The following is a 19,407-nucleotide window of genomic DNA, read 5'->3' as shown; positions in this document are numbered from 1 at the left end:
GACTTTCGCTACGTCCGAACTGCCAAGTACCAACCTACGTCCTCCTGCTACGACCTAAACATGGCGGCACCACTCAGACACCCGAGAAGATTGGTGGTGAAGCACGACCTCTGCTGGCAGAGCACAGATACTGCAGTTAGGTCGACAGCACCAACGAAAGCCCCACCTGCTGGCCTGACTGTGGTACTGCACTCCACTCTGAACAAACCCTTCACTCATTCTCTATTATTAAGCACATTAACGCACCTGTAAAGGTGTGTTCACATTATATACATATTATATATTTATGTTTGGCCGTTTTTGATGAACTTGGGTGGGACTCTGGTGCAGGGATGAGGTCATGGAGCTGATCTGGGAGCAGTCCTGATGTTAAATGCTGTGATGAAGGACAGTGTGGAGGAAAAATGAGTCAAATTTAAATTGTCAACAGTTCAACGTTGTTGGCAGGACTCCAACCTGAGCAGGGAGACCCCAATGGATTTCTAGTCCATCGCCTTCACCACTCGGCCACAACGACCACATTCACACACTTTTGTGGGAGACTGAAATTCAAAAATTCATCTTAATGTCAGCACAGTCAAATATTTTTTTGTCCTCTCTCAAAGACAAACTATTTGTGTGTGTGTGTTTTTAAAAAGGAAAAAAAGTATTTTTTTCAGCAACAGAACTTTAATACAAACACAAAATGAAAAGCAGAACAAGCCAGAACCCAAAATATGGATTTACAGAGGAAGCGTGCTGGGCCCAGAACCCAGAGTTGGATGGATCAAAACCATCCTCTGCTAAAAGAAGGGAACAAAATAAACCTGGTTGTTTTGAAATGTGAATCTGTTGAAGAGGGTGGAAATGGTGAGGGAGTCAGTTGTTCCTTTTGTTTTATGACAGAGACCTCATTGTTAACTAAATCATTTTAATTCTTTACTTGAAGATTCACGCTTTTTCACTCAAAATGTTTGACAACTTCCTCCATGCTGGTGCCCCATCACACACAACAGGTGCACTTGTCCTCTTTTCACCTCTGACCCTCAAACATTCACTGTCTTCCAGTGAACGTCCAATTGTCCTCTGAAATAAGAGATGAATCTTTCCCTGCTGAGACTCCTGATCTCTGACTGTCACTAGCATGTGCTAGCAGAATACAGCACTCCTTCTTCATGATCTGTCTTTGTCTCTGACCAGCTCTCCTGCTCTCTTTCCTCCTACCAGTCAAGCAGACATCTGCACCTACTGATCTTGGATCTGCTGCCCGTTCCTGCCTGGTAAAAGAAGGAACCAGCACCTGGTTCTCCAGGCTGAATGAACTCCAGGACGTTGGCCAGCTGTGTCAGTTGAAACCTTATTTGTCCAAATAGAGAAAATATAAGTCTGATTGTTGATGAAAGATGTCATCATGGCTTTGAAACTGTGGTTGGGGACCAGCCAACATGAGCACATTCATGGAAGAATAGCAGTAAAAACAGGAAGTGTCAGTTAGCAAGTACTCACCAGTCTGTCACTATCATACTTGATTCTAGTGGAACAAAATGGCTGCTGCTGACTGTGCTGCCTGGTGGAGGATCACTCTTCACCATCCTCTCAGGCCTTGATGGAACCAAAAAGGCCAGTTCCTGGAGAAGATCTTCTAGGGGTCCAGGTTAAAGCGGTGCCCCAGCTGGCACCAGGCGCTGACCCAGGTCCTGCATGGGAGATACTGTCAGTTCTGTTCTGCACTGCTCACAACCACAGGCTGGTGTTGAGGCCTGCAGCAACCAGGGCCCCAGTCACCAAGAGTATAAAGGCTGGTCATTGTGGCAGTGGGAGGAGTCAAAATGAAGACAGACCAATGTGAGCAGGACGTTACTGGAGAAGTCAGAAGAACTTGACCATGTTTCCTACAGTACCCAGGAGGCCTGGTAGTTGTTGGGAAGGAAGCTCCAAAAGCAAAGAGCAGACAGCAGGATATCAAAAGAAAAGATCCAGACACTAAAACTACAAGTAGAAACAAGAAGAAATACTCAAAGCTTTGGAAAGATACTACAAGGTTGGATATACATTATTATATACACTACTATTCTCACTGACTCCTAAAGAGGGACAGGAAACATTAGAATGTGGATCAGATCAGCTGATTTCAGTGTTGAGTCCATCCCTCCATCCACTTTCTGTTCTTATCCTTTAAGGGTCACGGGGGGGGGGGTGATCCCAGGTGACATTGTTCAAGAGGCAGGGTTCACCCTGGACAGGTCACCAGTCCATCAGGAGAAATGAGGTGGTCGGTATCATGCAACCTAAACTAAAACATTAGTCAGATCAAATTAAGATTAAAGCAAGAGTCTCCAGATCAAAGTCAGAATTCCTGACGATGTCATAAGGGCTTTGACAGTAACTAGAATTCTGTCTTTGATCTCAGGAGGACATGAAAGAAACACAATTGAGGAAAGTAGAGGAGAATATTCAGCTTCATTACAAACACTTGAACTGTTGAACAGTAGAATTTGTTTGAAACAGTTTACAACACTGAGTGACAGGATTGAAGAGGGAAGAGTTTTCTGCTTTAAAATTAATTCTAACCTAAAAGTCAAGTCAAGTCACCAAATCACAACAGAAGTTATTTCATGACACAGTTTTGTCAGAGTTCAATAAAAGGAAATTAAGGGTCATCCAAGTTTTTTATCTCCTTTAGACAGGCCTCCAGTTTAGTCAGCTGATTTATTTCATGTGGATGCATTGATAAGTACAGCTGTGTGTCGTCAGCATAGCAGTGAAAATTAATTGAGTGTTTCCTAATAATGTGACCGAGAGGAAGCAGATAAAGGGTGAAGAGGATTGGTCCAAGCTCAGAGCCTTGAGGAACACAATAAGAGACTGCAGTGGTTTCCGAGGGTTTATCATTAGTCAGTACAAACTGAGATGACCTAGTAAATAGGACCTGAACCAGTTAAGTGCAGTTCCTTTAATGCCAATGACATGTTCCAGTCTCCGTAGAAGGATATGGTGATCAATGGTATCAAAAGCTGCACTAAGATCTAATAAGACCAGCACAGAGACCAGTCCCTCATCTGATGCTAGTAGGAGGTCATTGGTAACTTTGACTAGTCCTGTTTCTGTGCTAGGATGAATCCTGAACCCTGACTGGAAATCCTCTCATAGGCTGTTGCTATGGAGAAGTCACAGAGCTGTTTAGCAACTGCTTTCTCCAGAATTTTGGTGAGAAAAGGAAGATTTGATGTTGGTCTGAAGTTGGCCAAAACTTCTGGATCCAGGGTTGCTTTTTGAGGAGGGGTCTAATTACTGCCACTTTAAAGGACTGTGGGACGTAACCAGATACTAGACACATTGATCATATCTAAGAGGGAGGTGCTAACGAAGGGTAGAGAGTCCTTAAGTAGCTTGGTTGGGATGGGGTCTAGAAGACAGGTGGATAGTTTAGAGGAGGAAATGATTGAACTGAGCTCATCAAGGCTCACGGTACAAAAACTATCAAGTGTACGTCTGGTCCTCCAGCAGCCTCTAAGGCTTCTGAGGCTATAGGTGCCATGTTGTCAGCTGATGGCAGGAGGAGGTGAATTTTCTCTCTAATAAGGACAATTTTGTCATTAAAGAAGTCCATGAAAGAAGAGGAACCTGGGTTGTTCTTGTGTTCCTCTATTAGTGCTGAGTAGTAGGCTGCTCTCGCTATACGAAGGGCTTTCTTATAGCTTTTAAGGCTGTCTTGCCAGACTAAATGAGACTCCTCCAGTTGGGGCAGCGCCATATTCTCTTGAACTTCTGGGTTTTTTGTTGAAGCTGTCTGGTTTCTGAATTGTACCAAGGTGCTTGTTTCCTTGGATTTATAGATTTAGTTTTTAGTGGGGCAAATGAGTCCAGAGTTGATCCTAAGGTGCCTGTTGCTCTATTGATAAAACTATCAATTTGGGAGGGACTAAGGTTGACAACAGTGTCCTCTGTAACAATGGGACACGACACTGAATTTAGCACCACTGGAATCGCTTCCTTAAATCCAGGTGTGGCCTGATCAGACAAACATCTGGAAACCACTGTTTTCCTGAGTGGACTGTAGTTGATCAGTCCAAATTCCAAAGTGATTGATTGGTGGTCTGATAAAAGCGTTCTGTGGAAACACAACTAGATGTTCAGCTTCAGTTCCACATGTTAGGAGGAGGTGGAGGTGTGGTTGTGACAGTGAGGGCGTTCATGGACAGACTGATGGACACCAGTTGAGTCTAGAAGAGAGAGAAATGCAGCACCAGACTGTCGACACTCTTCTGAGACCTGCTTCCTGTCTTCAAGCGTCATCAAGACGTCCCAGCCTCAGATTTTCTGATTGGAGACAATGATGACCACAAGTACAACGAAAAAAAGAGCAGACAAAACAAACGCAAAATCCATCCAAATCCATTGATTGATTGATTGATTGATTGATGCTGCAGTTCTAATGTGGAGTTTCAAACTCAGAGAACAGCTGCCGTAAAACACAGAAGAGGAAGAAGGATTTTTACCCGGAACTGAGATAAAAATGGAAAAGTTCAAAATAACATGAAAAATGGCAAATTATGTGTTGTTGTTTGTTGCCTTCAATCATTGCAGGAACAACATGAGATGGAAAAACAAGTCTTTCATCTATTTAAAGTAGAAAGATGTCTGTAGATAACATCCACTCCAAATAGTCAAACACAAGGGTGGTGATCAAGTAGAGCCTCTACATGGAAACAAAAGCACTGACGACTTTAAAAGAGAACAGAAAGTTTATGAAAAGACAAGTTTATAAGGACAGTTAAAGGTGTGTAGACTGCTGTTTACACTTTAATTCAGCTGTAGAAGAAGAAGACCTTCACTGTGAAAACTCATCCTGTGTTACAGCCGCCCCTCCAGGACGGTCAGGGACCAACTTCAGTCCTGGTCCTGATACACCGGAAATCCAAGCAATCCCTCCCATAGGAACCATGTATTTGTTAAAGCAGCGCTCGCTGTGTCTGTGTAGGAGCCGGTACTGAGCGTATACTGCATGTGTACTACTACTAAAGGTACTTCACCGGAGGCTCCAGCTTATGCCACATATTTCTCAAACAGCTGGATGACATCACTGATATCAGAGACTCCACCCACTCATTTATTTTCACACATCTCAAAGACAATTCAGTGTTTGATCAGGGATCAATACTTCATTATAAAGATCAGTACTTGGTGCCAAGTGGATCTTTGATGGTGACCTCAGAGAAATCAGATCAGCCCTCACACCCTCCTGTCCAATGGTGGCTCCATGATTTCAGCTTCATCCTGTCTCTTTCCTGCTGTGTTTTCCCTTCTGCTTTCAAAAACTCTTTACACCCACAACCCTCAAGTCTGGCCTCCACCACCATGATTAGTTTCAGTTTCTCCTCAGCTTCAGTCACACAACACAGGATGGACAAAGGAAGTCTCTCTGTTGCGTCGTCTCATCTTTTCCTTTGTTAACTAACTCAGCAAGACTGATGTCTCTCAGCTGTGTGTTCTCATCATTGTTCTCCACGTAGACATGTTGTCTACACTGACCATAATCCACTCACCTTCCTTCATTCGTTGCAGTGTCCCAACCAGAGACCAGTCAGGTGGTCTCTGTTCCTGCAGTTATACTGCCTGGATATTTACTATGTGAAGGGGACGACAACATGGTGGTGGACGTCTTGTCTCGAGTTGCCTCTCTTCCTCCTCATCCATCGTCTCCTCCTTACACCTCCCTAACACTCACACACAACCACAACCATAGACTTCACTGACAGTGACATCGCTCACTGAGTTCATCTTTGATGTATCATTGGTTTAAATAAAGTCATTATTTGGCCTTCAACCTACATCTCCCACTCTTGTCTGCTTCAGAGCTGTCAAGACAAGAGGTTCCACCCCAGTGTGCATTCTCATGTGTCTTTTCAGAGATCCCATTTCTGAAAATCTTGTGCCACAAACTGAGCATGAGAATGGTTTCTCCCCAGTGTGTGTTCTCATGTGTCTTATCAGACATGTCTTTTCTGGGAACCTTTTGTCACAAACTGAGCAGGGAAATGGTTTCTCCCCAGTGTGTGTTTTCATGTGTCTCGTCAGACAAACCTTAACAGAGAATCTTTTGCCACAAACTGAGCAGGGGAATGGTTTCTCCCCAGTGTGTGTTCTCATGTGTAATTCTAGACGTTCCTTAACTGAAAATCTTATGCCACAAACTGAGCAGGGGAACGGTTTCTCCCCAGTGTGTTTTCTCATGTGTGTTGTCAGATGTCCCTTCACAGAGAATCTTTTGCCACAAACTGAGCAGGGGAATGGTTTCTCCCCACTGTGTGTTCTCATGTGTGTACCTAAACCACTTCTATATCTAAAACCTTTACTGCACTTTGAGCACCTAAATGGACGCTCATCCTCACTGACTTCTGTCTCAGATTCAGAAGGACCAAAGTTCACGTTCCTGATGATTTCTGATTCTCTTTCAGTCTTTACTTCTTGCTCTTTTGAGCTGCAATGAGTCACTTCCTGTCCTGGGCTCAGTTTCTGAAGCAAATTCCTCCTTGAGCCAAAGGGTTCCTTGTGCTCAGAGGAGGCCGTGTTATCAGGTCTGACCCAATCATCCTCACTGACTTCAGTCTCAGCTTCAGAAGAGTCTGACATCTGGTCTTCAGTCTGGGGTTGTACAAGTGGATCTGGATCTACCTTGCTGGCTGGTTCTGGTTCTGGTCCTCCACTCTCTTCTCCATCAGCTTCTGTTTTCAGAGGATGAACTGGGCTGCTGCTCAGAGACTCTTCTTTCAAGTTCTCCTCAGTTAGACTCTGATGAAGCTGTGGGAACTGAGGTTTCTCTTCGTCCCCTTCACTCTTCACAGGGAACAGAGTGAAGGGGAACGTGGTGATATCAGCCTCCTCCTGTCCTTGAAGCTGCCCTCCCTCCTCACTGGTCCAGAGCTCCTCCCACTCCTCTTTAATGTGGGGGGGCTCTGGGTCCTGCAGCTCAGGGGGAACCTCTTCTTTAATCACCAGCAGCTGCTCCACATCTGCAGGACACAAACAGCAACATCAGAAATCTCTTCATTTGACTCTGAAACAGCGGAGCAACAGACAGAAACAGAAATCAACTCAATGAAAAGAGACGTCCTGCTACTGAGGACCAGTCAGCAAACTGGGAACAGAAACGCTGGCTTCAGATGCTTGGATCAACGTTGTGTCACCCAGGTCAAAGGTCAAAGGTCCCCTCTGCTGAATGGTTTTGTCCATTCATCATCACATCTGCTAGTCAGAATGTTCATTTCTAGAATGAGACCCTGTAGGAGAATGAGAGTTCAGTCCCTAGAACCAGAGGGAACCTGTACCGATGCTAAACATGTCAGCCCACCTGCACTCACAGCCAGGGAGGTGCTGGCCACTGGGAGAAGTGGAATGATTCCCTAATGGCCGGTCCAGCCCAGGCCAACCGGGCAGTGGAGAAAAAAAGGTTGTTTTTAATGGGCTGATATAATTTCCAGTGTACAGGATCATCTTTTAACAAGGTAGCACCGTAGCAGCCTACAGAAGAACGACACAAGGACACCAACATGCACAGCATGCTGGGCCAGCCTGTCACACACGACTCAGTTAGCAGGAGTTAGCAACACAGTGTGAATGTCCCCTCAGCTTGGTCTTGTCTTGGTTCAGTCCAATGGTAACATGCTTCTGATGCCTGTCAATGGGAGTGTTCTTAACATTGACCACTGACAGTGACTCACACCTCAGGTTCCAGCCCTGGAGTGATGATTCCTGAGATCCACTGATGCGTCAGGTCTTTGTTTCTTTCACTTCATGATCCTCATGGCGCCATCAAAAAATAACACAACACAAAAAACACCTACACAGGAAATACTTAGCTCTCTGGCACACATAACGTCTGGGCCAATATTAATATGAATATTTATATATAAAAAAGAATAAATGGCACACAAACAAGCAACCGGCGGCGCTCCCACGCCCCGGGTGCCTCCCTGGATTTTAACTACATTCTAGTCATCCACACCATCACATCTACACTCCCACGCACAACACACACCCTGCACCCATGTTGGGATGGGGGGGCAGCTGGGGCGGGGAGTGGGTCCATTGCTGCCCCTTTTGCTAACTGCACCAGCGCGGGCCTGGGGGCCTGGGGGGGGGGGGGTTCCTGGGGCTCCCTGTGTTCAGGGGGTTTCTGGGTGCCCTGGTGGTTTGGTCCTGACCTGCCTGCTATCCTGGACTGGGGGTGTGATGTTCTGGTCCCCCACATCAGCTACAGTCAGCTACCCACAGCATCCAAGACAAACCGTAGCACACACACACACACACACACACACACACACACGCACACACACACCTGGTCTCAAAATACACGCCTCTCTGGCTACAAAGACAGGTCAGTGAGAGTTTTTCTCGACTGATAACTTCTGTTGTTCTGTGTTGTAGAACTGTAATACTCTGAGAAGAAATACCTGCTGGCTCTACTCTCTCTCTCTCTCTCTCTGGTCTATTTTTATAGTTTGTCTCTTGGTGACCAGTAGAATTTCAGATCGAATCCTCGATAAATCTCTGTTGTTATTGTTGTTACTGTTTTTGTTTGTTTGTTTTTCTCCTATTGTTGCCCCCCCCCCCTTGTCCTCCCTGTCCTGTCCCTGCTCTCTCTTCCTGTCCTGTCCCTGCTCTCTCTTCCTGTCCTCTCCTGAGTCTCAGTCCGGTAGCTTCATCAATGAACCAACACATTCCTAATAAAGTTCAACACAGAAGGTGATAGGAGGAGTTTATCAGGTTCCTCCTTAGCAGAGTAGAACTGCTTCAGTCCAACATGGCACCAGGAACATGGATGCTGCTGCTGAACAGGACAGGGTAAAAACTACAAAAGAAGGCTGGACAACAATCCACAGAAAAACTAGTTTACCCTTTGATTTTGACCTTTGAATTTTTACATTTTACCTTTCAGACGTTCACACACAACCCGGAAATGGCTTTTTACACCTAAAATCCCCTAAAATGCTCTCTGAGGGCCTCTGCAGCTCCACTTCCTGGCTGAATTCGGGGCCCAGCAGGTCCCTGCGGGACTCACCTGCTCTGTCCAGCCTGACTCGGGGCTTCACCACGGCATCGAGCAGCAACCTCTGCCGGCGGTTCTCCCGCTCGTACTCCGCCACGGTTTCCTCCAGCAGAGCCACGATCTGCTCCGCGGCCGCCGCCAGCCGCTCGGTGAGCAGCGCTCTCAGCACCGGGACTCCAGCCGCTGAGTCTCCTTCTCCCAGCTGCAGCAGGAAGTCTTCAGCGGCGGCGAGGATCCGCTCCTGGACCGACACCCGCAGCAGCTGCGCGGCGCACATGTTGAGGTTCTACCGGCGCCACTCAGCCTTCAGGAGACAAAGACCGAGGCCGGGGGTTCACGGACTTCTCCTTCTTTCCTTGTTGTGTTCAAAGCTTCCCGCGTCTTCGTCTCGTTCTGTGAAGCGCGTATTGATGACGTATGTGGTGACGTCCGAAGCCTCGCCAGCCAGCAGTGACCACGTGACTGATTCAGGACCTGCTTCTCCGGCTTGGCGTGAGATTCTAAATGTAAAGCAGTGAAACGCCGTGGTTTCCTCCCTCTGGTCCGCGCGTCTGTTGCAGCTTCGTTTCCATCACAGCTCTCTCAGCCCCATCAGCCATGTTGTTCATCATCGTGTTGGTTTTTGGAAATTGTACTAAAAGGACGGTTTGTTTGTTTGTTTGTTTTTTCTTTAAATGACCTGTGGCAGCACTTGGATGATGAAGTGCGGAGACTTGGAAGAAGTGGAACTCCAGCGAGTACATCAAGTACAGCGAGTACATCAAGTACAGCGAGTACATCAAGTACAGCGAGTACATCAAGTACAGCAAGTACAGCGATACTAGCAGATACTGGACGGACTCAAGATCCTCTGGTGCACTGAAGAGCCAGCAGACTGCCTGTCCCAGCCTCTTCCTGCTGGCCACAGACTTCCTGTGCAGGCCGTCATCATCAGGGCCATGTGAGCGTGTGTTCTCCACGGCAGGAGAAATCGCTTCAAGAAACCCAACAGACTTGATTTGAAAACGTTGGAAAAACTTCTTTTTTATTAAAAATTTGTAAAAACAAAGCGTCCTCATTCCCATCACTTTCACTGAGACTTTCACATCATGGTCCCATTGTTCAAAGACATGGAACGATCCAGTATGAACACAAAGACTTCAATGATCTCATTGTGTTCACGGGTCATCAAATCAGTGTCAGTTCAGTCGGTCAAGCCTGCAGGGAAGTTTACAGTCCAGCAGGTGTCAGTATTCAGTGACAGTAACACAGTGTCATGGCGTCCACAGGCTTCATGACGCCTCATCCACCCTTCACCACTTCTCCTGTCTGTCCACCAGTCTCTTCACTTCTCTCTCTCTTTATCTCTGTCCCTCTCTTTCCTTCTGTATATCTGTCTTCCTCCATTCTCTGTCTTTGTCTCTGCCCCGCTCTCCTGCTCTCTTTCCCCCCATCCGGTCAAAGCAAACATCCCTTTCTACTGATCCTGGATCTGCTCCACGTTCCTGCCTGTTAAAAGGAAGGTTTTCATCACCACTGTTGCAGGATGTGCTGCTGATGGAGAATTGTTGGTGGAGGTTCATTGAAGGAGTTTGGTGCTGGACCTGCTCTACTAGTAAAGAGTCATGAGAGAACTTTGTTGTTTGGCGCAATACAAATAAAACTGACTTGACCAGGGTCATTTGTAGTCTTTTGTTAATTGCATGCCACATGAAATTATTGTTGGTCAGTTTTCTAGCGACTGTCTCACAGTGGCAAGACAAGAACACTTCTACTTTTGATGATGACAGTTTGTTCAACACTAAACTTCATCCAGTACCATGTTGTCAAACACTGGAACCTCCACAGCACCTGAACAGGGACTTGAACCCTGGACCCTCACATTAAAAGTCTGATGCTCTACCGTCTGAGCTCCTCAGGCTCTTTCTACAGCATTGAGACAGGAACAGAAACACCTGTGAAGGTCAAACTGATGCTTTCTTGACTTGTTCAGTCCTCCATGTTGAAGTCCACCAGGCTTTTGATTGGCTCTGATTCTCTGTGGCAAAATCCAACAAGAGGCTCCAAAAATGTCCTGAATGTCACAAGAATGCACAGGACAAGATGTTAGTTTCCTTCATGTCTGCAGTTCCTCCACTGGAAAGTAAAGTCAATGCTGCTCCTCTGCTGAAACCTGGGATCGGACCAGGGACCTTTATATCTTCAGTCTAAGGCTCTCCCAACTGAGCTGGTTCAGTTCTGAGTGAGGGCCCTGCTTCTCTCATTTATAATCTCTTCCACTCTCACTGGACCTTAGAGAGGATTGGAGCTTCTGAAGTCCTGACACAAATCAAACCAGGGACTTTAAACTACACAGTGAAGGAGTTGGTCATCAAGGTTGATGGCAGCTTATTAAGTTCTAGCTTTGATCAAATATAAGAAATGTAAATGAATTCAACATTGATTGCATTTCCCTCCTTTCTTTGGTGCCCTCAGACTTTCTGAGAACTGTAGGAGGAACTGCTCTCTGTTCTGTGTTTGTTCTGCTCAATGGAGGAAGGAATGGAGCTCTAAGTTTTCCAGTTCCTACATCAGTGAATGGACTTTCTGTGCTGCAAGGAACCAAAGCTACTAAGGAGGATTACAGAGTTTGTCCTTGCAGGAGTCAGTGACTTAATAGAGTCTAACAAAGGGTTGAACCTGAATGAGACAGTCACCCTTCAACATGGGGCCATGGCAGAGTGAACCAAGGACACTACAATGGGGGTGAGAGTGGAGCCATGATGGATTCACAGTTCATCACCTCCACCATCATGTGGACCACCTGATCACCTCTCCCTCAACCTCTAAATAACTCATTCCCTGACCGGGAATCGAACCCGGGCCGCAGCGGTGAAAGCGCCAAATCCTAGCCACTAGACCATCAGGGACCACACTGAGCTCTCCAACAACAGAGACTATAGACAATGACTCAAGAACACAGGACTCTGTGGTCTCAGTTTGAGATGCAGAGGGTCCACCAAGACCACCAGACACCTCAGCCCCCTAAAGACAGTCCACCCCCAGGATCAGCTTCTATCACTCAGTGGTCCAGAACCATTATGAAGCCTGATCAGGAATGTGAGCAAAGCTCTTGGAATAGGCCTGCTGCCACCACAACTAAGATCCTTTAACTGTCAACATTGGTTTGTCTCATTGGAACATTTTCAAACCCTCGTTGCTCAGATTTTACATGAATTTGATCATGACTTTAGACACATGTTCTGTTTATTAATTAAATAATCATTCAGTTATGAATTTAGTGAGTCAACTCGACTTGGTCCATGATAAAAGTTAGTCTGGTTATTATTCAGTCACACACACACACACACACACACACACACACACACACACACACACACACACACACACACACACACACACATGCACACACACACAGCCTGTCTTCAGAAAGATCTGATATCTTTGATAAATCGCCAGCTGAATAGGATAAATGTTGCTCCGCTGTTTCAGAGTCAAATGAAGAGATTTCTGATGTTGCTGTTTGTATCCTGCAGATGTGGAGCAGCTGCTGGTGATCAAAGAAGAGGTTCCCCCTGAGCTGCAGGACCCAGAGCCCCCCCACATTAAAGAGGAGTGGGAGGAGCTCTGGACCAGTGAGGAGGGAGGGCAGTTTCAAGGGCAGGAGGAGGCTGATATCACCACGTTCCCCTTCACTCTGGTCCCTGTGAAGAGTGAAGGGGACGAAGAGAAACCTCAGTTCCCACAGCTTCATCAGAGTCTAACTGAGGAGAACTTGAAAGAAGAGTCTCTGAGCAGCAGCCCAGTTCATCCTCTGAAAACAGAAGCTGATGAAGAAGAGAGTGGAGGACCAGAACCAGAACCAGCCAGCAAGGTAGATCCAGATCCACTTGTACAACCCCAGACTGAAGACCAGATGTCAGACTCTTCTGAAGCTGAGACTGAAGTCAGTGAGGATGATTGGGTCAGACCTGATAACACGGCCTCCTCTGAGCACAAGGAACCCTTTGGCTCAAGGAGGAATTTGCTTCAGAAACTGAGACCAGGACAGGAAGTGACTCATTGCAGCTCAAAAGAGCAAAAACTACAGACTGAAAGAGAATCAAAGATCATCGGGAATGTGAACTTTGGTCCTTCTGAATCTGAGACTGAAGTCAGTGAGGATGAGCGTCCCTTTAGGTGCTCAACATGCAGTAAAGGTTTTAGTTACAGAAGTAGTTTGGATACTCACATGAGAACACACACTGGGGAGAAACCATTCCCCTGCTCAGTTTGTGGCAAAAGATTCTCAAAGGGAAATCTGAAAAGACATATGAGAATACACACTGGGGAGAAACCATTCCCCTGCCCATTTTGTGGCAAAGAATTCTCAGAAAATGAACATATGAAAATGCACATGAGAACGCATTCTGGGGAGAAACCATTCCCCTGCTCATTTTGCGGAACAAGATTCAAAGGAAAGCAACATCTGAAAACACACATGAGAACGCATACTGGGGAGAAACCATTCTCCTGCCCGTTTTGTGGCAAAGGATTCCGAGTTAACGGGAATCTGGAATCACACATGAGCGTACACACTGGGGAGAAACCGTTCCTCTGCTCAATATGTGGCAAGAGTTTCTCAAAATGGAATCGAAAAAGACACGTGAGAATGCATGCTGGAGAGAAACCATTCTCCTGCATGGTTTGTGGCAAAAAATTCTCAGTTAAGGAAAGTCTGAAATCCCACATGAGAATGCACAATGGGGAGTAATTGTTCCCCTCCCCAGTATGTGACTAGATTGTCAGATACAGTTGCCCAATAAATGTGAGTGTTCTGCTGTAAAGCAAGTGGTTTAAAGCTGGTGCAGTTCTACATTATGATGTAACAGATGGCATCACCCACATTGCAACAGACAAGTAAATACTGACTTGGTTACATGCAAAAACATGAAGATCCCTCACATTGTGTGAACACATTATCACAAGTGTTCTAAAAAGAACATTTCATTAGTATTAGTTAATGGGGAAAAAGCAAGGCTACTGCAAACAAGCTGCATGGCTCAGGGGTAGAGGTCGAGCAACCAAAGGTTCGATCCCCGACCCCGGTGACCATGTCCAAGTGTCCTTGAGCAAGATACTGAACCCATAATTGCTCCTGATGAGTAGGTTGGCGCCTTGCATGGCAGCCTCCACCATCATTGTGTGTGTGAATGGGTGAATGAGACGACTGTGTTAAGATTGTTAGTTAGATAGTTGCTGATTGATGGATGCACTGTGTTAATAAATATATTTTTATTATAAGAGAGGAGTCGTAGTGTCTTTTGTGTACCAACTTGTGGTCACGTGTCTCAGCAATAGCAGTGCTCTGATCTCATCCTCCAACATCAGAGCTGTCCCTTGGTCGTTAATGTTACAGAATATTGACTGTTAGTAGATAAACTCTGTTAGAGACTGGTAACTGTTACAAGTTTGGTCGTTTTTTAGTTTCCCTGAACTCTTCAGGGTGGTGCCCCGTATAATTAATATTTAATATTAATTAGTTATTTATTAGAGCTGGTCAGAGACAAAGACAGATCATGAAGAAGGAGTGCTGTATTCTGCTAGCACATGCTAGTGACAGTCAGAGATCAGGAGTCTCAGCAGGGAAAGATTCATCTCTTATTTCAGAAGATAATTGGACGTTCACTGGTGGAATGTTTGAGGGTCAGAGGAGAAAAGAGGACAAGTGCACCTGTTGTGTGTGATGGGGCACCAGCATGGAGGAAGTTGTCATACATTTCCAGCTAAACAGCAAGAAACTTCAAGTAAAGAATTAAAATGATTTAATTCAGTGTTTAACTACCAGGCCTCTGTCATAAAACACCAGGAACAACTGACCACCTCACCATGACTTCACACTGATAACCAGGAGGTAACCTGGTAGTCAGAGCAGCGGTGCTCAGGTCTGTGGACTCAGAGGAGGGTTCTTCTTCTGGTCCTGGGTTTGAAGACATCAGCAGCCTTATTGGAGTCAACTGGGATGGACAGCAGCATTAAATCAGAGAGCCTGTCTTCTCCATGGCTCCTCCTGAGCTGGTCCTGGATCAGCTTCAGTTTGGAGAGTCACCGGCAGTGCTGCATATACTGGGAGGAGCCTGTGGCTCTGGGTACACTGTGCCCATGTTGTTGACTTGAAGGCAGCTCAGCGTTACTGCACATTGTTGTTTTGGAGTGCTCAAGATGAGGAGAACACCTCAAGTTCAGGACATTTTCTTCCCAGAGTGATAAAAGCAGCCAACACCTCCAGCACAGAGAGGTTGGGAGAGACCTGCCACACCTCTCCAGAGACATGATGGCAGTGGTGGGATTTGAACCCACACCTCCTCAGAGACTGGAGCCTTAATCCAGCACCTTAGACCGCTCGGCCACACTACCTCACTGAGCCAGTCAGTGAGTTGGTCTGCTAAAGGCATGTTGAAGAGGAAGTAACAATGATAAAAAACGTATTCTGAAGGGGGACCCCTTCCATCCTGCGGTCACAGGAAGTGACGACAGCGCCACTAGAAGCAGGAAAGAAATGGTAAAAGGACTCAGTTTGTACAGAGCCTTTCTACCTCCTACCCCCCTTTGTTTGGTTGTTGTTGTTTAGTGACTGTGGATGAACACACAGGAGAAGTTGAGCATGAATCTGTGTTCCTGTTCACTTGAATACATGCAGGAGCAGCAGGTGGAAATACTACTGTTTATTTTTGTTCAGATTTCAGAACTGTTGACACAACGGTGTCAGATTAAAGCATCTCCACCTTCCAGATGCTGGTCTCCTTCTGGGGTCCTGACTGACCTCCATCTTGTGTTCTGGATCCACCTGAACCCAGCAGCTCCAGATCCCTTAACTCCTTACAGGGATAGAAAATGGCTGCTGGATGGAAGTCCCCCAACTGTGGCTGTTCTGAAACTCTTCTCCTCAGTCACTCCTGAGTTGACACTGAGATGGAAACTCTGAGTATCAGGTTCAGAACAGCTGATCTGAGTTGGTCCAATCAGCTGTGAGTGTGTTCACCTTGAGTGTCACACGTGCACAACCACGACAAAATGCCATCATCAATGGAGCCCCGACACCCTGAGTCACCATGACAACCACAAACAAAATAACGAGTTATTTCACTTCAATTCATTGAAACAAGACCTTCATATATTTATGATGACATCACCAATATGAGCCTTCCCAGTCTGTCAGGTGGTAGAATTCAGTCACCACCAATGACATCAGAGTCATAGTTCAGAGATCAAAGACAGACATTAAAGTCTCTCTGATAAAACAAAAATATAGTGTAGTACACTGGAAAAGAATAATGCAGTATATTAAATATGATGTTTCCATGGAGGGGCAGTTTGACATTTTTATTCTTGGATGCATTTATATTTTAGAATCAGAAAGGCAGTTACAATGACATCATCAAGAAAAAACCTGGTGTTACAAAGGTGAGGTGAACAATTTTAACAGTCAATCCAAATTTTAGGCCTGAAGTTAGAAAATAATATTAGCTAGCTAGCAACATTAGCTAGTTAACTTTAGCTAGCTGGTGATATTTAGCACCACCAACTAGTTAAACAAGGTCAACAGCTGTTATGATGATGGTCACATGATTTAACCTTCCTCCTGTGTGACTTGTTGGAGGTTCTAAATGCATCAAAGAAGCACATCAACTTGTTGACTGCATCAAGGCTTTCTGACTTTGTCAGGAACCTCTAGTTCAACAAAATAAAACAGAAAATGTTTTTCACTGAATTATAAAATCATAAGGATTGGTTTAGACCCAGTTATCAAAATAAGATGATAAAGCAACAATCAGAGCCAAACCTGAAGTCAGAAGTGCACTGTCAGCAACACTGCCAGCAGCTCCTCTCCCAGTCATGGGAGCTTCAGGGACTCTCATCAGCCTCGTTCTCCCATCGACCTGCACAACAACACAACAAACAAAGACGGCAGGTCCAGTGTGGTCCTGATAAGACCACTGGACTGCAGGGTCCCAGTATCACTGGTGACAGTGGTTTTACCAGCTGGGACCTTGGACAAGAACTTCTCAGAGGAAACTCATCATGGTGGCTCAGTGAAGAAAACTAGACCTGAGCTGCCTGCTGGAACCTAGCAGGTGAAGGACAGAGCTCCACCTCTTTAGAGACACCACCACTGTGGGCTCATGTTGGCAAAAGAAGTGGGTCAGTTTTTGACACACACACACACACACACACACACACACACACACACACACACACACACACATGCATGTTCTTACACACAGAGACTTTTCCTCTGTTTTTGTTTTTTACTGGTTTTGAACCAGTAACTGGTTTCTGTTGGTTTGGTTTGCTTGACTGGTTGTTGTTTGTTGACCTTCCAAATCCATATTTTGGGTTCTGGCTTGTTCTGCTTTTCATTTTGTGTTTGTATTAAAGTTCTGTTGATGAAAAAGAGACTTTTTTCTCTTTTTCTTGAAGTAAATATGAGGGTCTAAACTGACCCATAACACCATGGATGTTCCAATAGTTAATGATATTAAAATGAATACTAAATCAAACCAATCCATGTCAGAGATGTGTTCTAACACCCTCAGTAACGGTCAGGAAACACAACAACCTTTGGTTCATTTCTAGGATTTTCTTGAGGTTCTTTTTACCATTTTTTTTAACTGAAATTGAAGATTTAGTGACTAAAAAAAGGTCCAGAGGCCCACAACTAAATATTCAAACCAATATTTCCATGGATAAGGAAGCCTAACAAGGTCACCAAGAGATGGAAACAACTTGGAGGATAGAAAATTGTTTTAGTGTATTTGACAGCTGATTGAAGACGTGGGTCAAAACTTACCGTTACCATAGAGATGGGAACAGGAAGCTGACACAAGAGGAAGGTTCCAGCTCTGAAAAAGGAGTTTGATCAAAATCTTGAACTGCCAGTAGAAATATCCTTTTGTATGTTGACCTTTGTTGACAGAAGTCACTTTAGCTTGGCAGTGACAAGAATGGCTGCTAGCTTGACAAAGAACTGCACAAACCAGGTTCAAGCTGGACTTTGGACCCTGGTATCTGCAACGACTCCATCAACTCCTAATCTAGCAGCTCTGCTGGGTCCAACTATTTTACAGAACATTTGACAGACCTGTGGAGCAGTGAGGACACACATGAGTTGATCACATGATCCACTGAAGCACCATTTTACCTGCCACTGAGGTCACCAACATGAGCTGGAGTTGGGAATCTTGAACTGAACATGGTATCACAGCGACACCTGCAGCTGAAAAATGGAACAGCAACACTGAACCCAAGTACAGGATTGCAGGGAGACTTTTTGAAGAACAAGGAGGGCGTGGCTTCAAGCTGGATTCTCAGAGACTATTTCCCAAACCTCTACATTGGCATCTACACTGTCATCCAGTCACGTGACTGAAGTCATCCAGTCACGTGACTGAAGTCATCCAGTCATGTGACTGAAGTCATCCATTCATGTCAGTGATGTCACTTGGCAGGACTGTCACTGCCGTCTCATTCTAGAAAAGAATCCAGACTCCACCTGTGGCTCCATGATAACTGATGGACCTCTGGTTGGAGGCTGGACGATGATGTTTGGACTGGAAGGAAAACTCCTTGTCCAAATTCCATTGTGTTCAAGTTTAAAGTCCCACAATAAGAAGTAGCTGAATCTGACAGGTGGAGGTTTGGAACTACAAGATGGTGATGTTTCCTTGACTTGATGCTCTGACTATCAGGGTAGATGACAGCTTCTTCTGCTGCTGCATCTGAGTGGCTATGATTGGAGGTTTTACCCTCCAAGGTTGTTTGGTTCCAGGGGAAATTTTAGAATTCCAGTCCCCAACCTTGGCTGTTCTGAAACTCTTCTCCTGAATCACTCCTGAGCTGCAGCAAGAACAAATACCAGTGCCAACCAGATCAACTTAATGGCTGCTAACAGCCTCAGACACTTGATTTCCATCAATCTGGAGCCAAGAAGGCCCTCACCTGTGGTTCTCCTCCAGGAGGGTCCAGGTTCTGCCATTGGGGCTCCTGGTGCCACTGCCAGAGAGCCTCAGCTGCACACTGCAACATTTCAACAGGAGATTGACATTCCTTCAAATGTCCTGACATCTGATTCCAATGGTTCTGTTCCATATTTATATTTTAAAATCAATCACACAATGAAAGCTGCCTCAGCAGGTTTAAGAGAGAGAACAAGCTAAGAGATCTGAAACCAGTAAAATATGCTTTTCTGTGTGCAAACTAGTGAGGGGCATGGAAGGATATTTTACCACCAATACAGAACCCAGACTTTAGTCATGTGATGAGATGGAGACTCTGATTATGAAGTTAATGGACAAAATGTGACTTGAAAGAAAACACATTAAAAAATACTAACTAAACTTAATAAATAAATAAAGAAGCAG

At 45.4% G+C, this 19,407-nt stretch overlaps 1 protein-coding gene and 1 non-coding gene across 2 annotated transcripts; one reads left to right on the top strand and one right to left on the bottom strand.

Annotated features, from left to right (window-relative positions):
• Window positions 1-11,844: 11,844 nt before the first annotated feature.
• trnae-uuc (transfer RNA glutamic acid (anticodon UUC)) lies at window positions 11,845-11,916 on the bottom strand. Its single transcript has one exon. It is a non-coding gene; the product is annotated as a tRNA-Glu (tRNA).
• A 393-nt stretch (window positions 11,917-12,309) lies between these two features.
• Window positions 12,310-13,760, top strand: LOC147271689 (uncharacterized). The gene is made up of 2 exons (XM_086202774.1): window positions 12,310-12,318; window positions 13,098-13,760. The coding sequence occupies exons 1-2, from the start codon at window positions 12,310-12,312 to the stop codon at window positions 13,758-13,760; spliced, it is 672 nt and encodes a 223-aa protein (XP_086058900.1).
• The last annotated feature ends 5,647 nt before the right edge of the window (window positions 13,761-19,407 follow it).

This window comes from Aulostomus chinensis, chromosome 1, assembly GCF_037954235.1.
Source record: "Aulostomus chinensis isolate RoL2024-O1b breed Wild chromosome 1, RoL_Achi_v1.0, whole genome shotgun sequence".
Taxonomy (NCBI): Eukaryota; Metazoa; Chordata; class Actinopteri; order Syngnathiformes; family Aulostomidae; genus Aulostomus; species Aulostomus chinensis.
Note: the sequence above shows the minus strand (reverse complement) of the source record. Positions and strands in the feature narration are given on the sequence as shown.